Source organism: Oncorhynchus masou, chromosome 12 (assembly GCF_036934945.1).
Source record: "Oncorhynchus masou masou isolate Uvic2021 chromosome 12, UVic_Omas_1.1, whole genome shotgun sequence".
Classification (NCBI taxonomy): Eukaryota; Metazoa; Chordata; class Actinopteri; order Salmoniformes; family Salmonidae; genus Oncorhynchus; species Oncorhynchus masou.
Genome location: NC_088223.1, coordinates 8958048 through 8959913, shown reverse-complemented (window position 1 = coordinate 8959913; position 1866 = coordinate 8958048). Strand labels below are relative to the sequence as shown.

The 1866-nt window shown below is 41.4% G+C and overlaps 1 protein-coding gene across 1 annotated transcript in view; it reads left to right on the top strand.

Moving 5' to 3' along the window:
• Positions 1–462: 462 nt before the first annotated feature.
• LOC135549513 (macoilin-1-like) overlaps positions 463–1866 on the top strand; it is a 25238-nt gene continuing 23834 nt past the window's right edge. The window contains exon 1 of the mRNA XM_064979527.1: positions 463–688. Within this exon, the coding sequence (XP_064835599.1) occupies positions 609–688 (80 nt within the window). The 5' untranslated portion in view covers positions 463–608. The remainder of the gene's footprint in view (positions 689–1866) is intronic.

Below are 1866 nucleotides of genomic sequence, written 5' to 3'. Positions count from 1 at the left end.
TGACATAGCTAGATCCACAACATTAGCTAGGTAGTTACCTAGTATGTAACATACAGTAGAAGTAAAGGTAAATACAATGGGATAATAAAAGCTACCTTAGCGGCACATTAAAGTTATTACGGTGGCTAACGTCCCAGTAACTGCTAACAGGGCTAGCTAGCTAACGTTAGCATATTTACAAACATGTCCGAGGACGCAGTTTGTGCTAGTACATTTGTACGGACTTTTGACGTCAACAAAACAATATATAGAGGTGACAACTTTATTTTAATAACACACTACAGTAACCACAGTGCACATTTAAACAACTGAATGAAAATCACTCATACCTTCAAAGTACAAACATTGAAATTGGATAAACATTTGCTCCATCCATGGCGGCAGACATTTTTCTTACTACGGAGGAGTATGAATGACGTGAATGCGTCGTGACGTATGACGGAAAGGGGGAGGGTCCCACGATACAGTGTTTTTTATTTCTTTCTTTGTTTCACGTCCAGAAAGCAACAATGCTGTATATTTGTAGAAATGTCCATATCTGATCGTTCGCCTGACATTTTCGTTATAATTACCGGACTTGTATCAGGACCGAATCCACAGGAGGGAGGATGAAGCGGCGCAATGCGGACTGCAGCAAGCTCCGACGCCCGTTAAAACGGAACCGAATCACCGAGGGTATATATAGCAGGTACCGACGGAAAGAAAGGGGGCTCTAGTTAGGGGACATGATCGTACAATAATGGCGTCTGAGATATATCAGACAAGACACTTCGCTGTCGTGTAGTGTGTCAAATAACCCCCCCCCCCCCCCCTGCTTTAGCATTACTATTAATGTGTCCTTTTCAAATGTCTAATAGCCTGTTTCTGAAGGCCAAGCTATGTAATATTAACTAAGTAGCAGCTGCTTGTTAGTTCGCTTGCTATTCTGACAGTTTCAGGGATTTGTTCCAAAATGTAAACAATACCGACTGCATTCACATGGAAGAGACAATCAAATGGCATTGGAAAACGTGCTAAAAATGCATTCACACAGAGATCATTATTTTATTGCACGGTTAATTAGTGTCTTACTGATAGTTAGCTGGACATCCAAGCCAAACATGACAATGTGTTCTTTGTATACTCACTCACTGTCTGGTAGCCCTGTATAACTAAGTTAGCTAGTTATCCAAAGCTTGACTGTTCATCTACACTTGTGAGCACTTCAGTACATTGTCAGCAGCAAACCTCCATTGATCACACAGCAAAGCAGCTGTTGAAAAACCGTGTTTTAATGTTCTCTCCGATCCTCTGATAGACATACGCCACTGTCTGGCACAGTGTCAGGGTGCTGTATTTCTGGCCTTGTACAGTATGAACAAAGACTATACGCTCTGGACCAGAGCTTTAGTATGAAGGGACTGTACAACCATATATATCTGTATATCAACAAGTGGGGATGAATTTCGGATTCATTAAAGGAACAAATATGAATTAACTTTTTCTGTTATTCAGTGCAAATGCCTCTTTTTTTTTGAATGTTATTTTTTTAAACAACATCGGAAACCGTGTGGTCATGTGGTTGCAGATTAACCTCGTGGCTGAAATCAGGAGAAAGTTGTTGTCTGTAAACACTGTGTTGTTTATGTGAATCACTGTTGAACTGATCATATCACAGGGAGCTTTTCACTAGCTCTGGTCCAGGGCGGTAGTGACACATGTTCCATTACTGGTTAGTAGAGGAACATATTAACACCTTGGACCAGAGCTAGTTTTCATACAGCCTCTTTGTTTTTACTGTTTGGGCACTCTCTCTCTGTCTCTCTCTGTCTCTGTCTCTCTCTCTCTCTCTCTCTCTGTCTCTCTCCGTCTCTGTCTCTCTCTCTC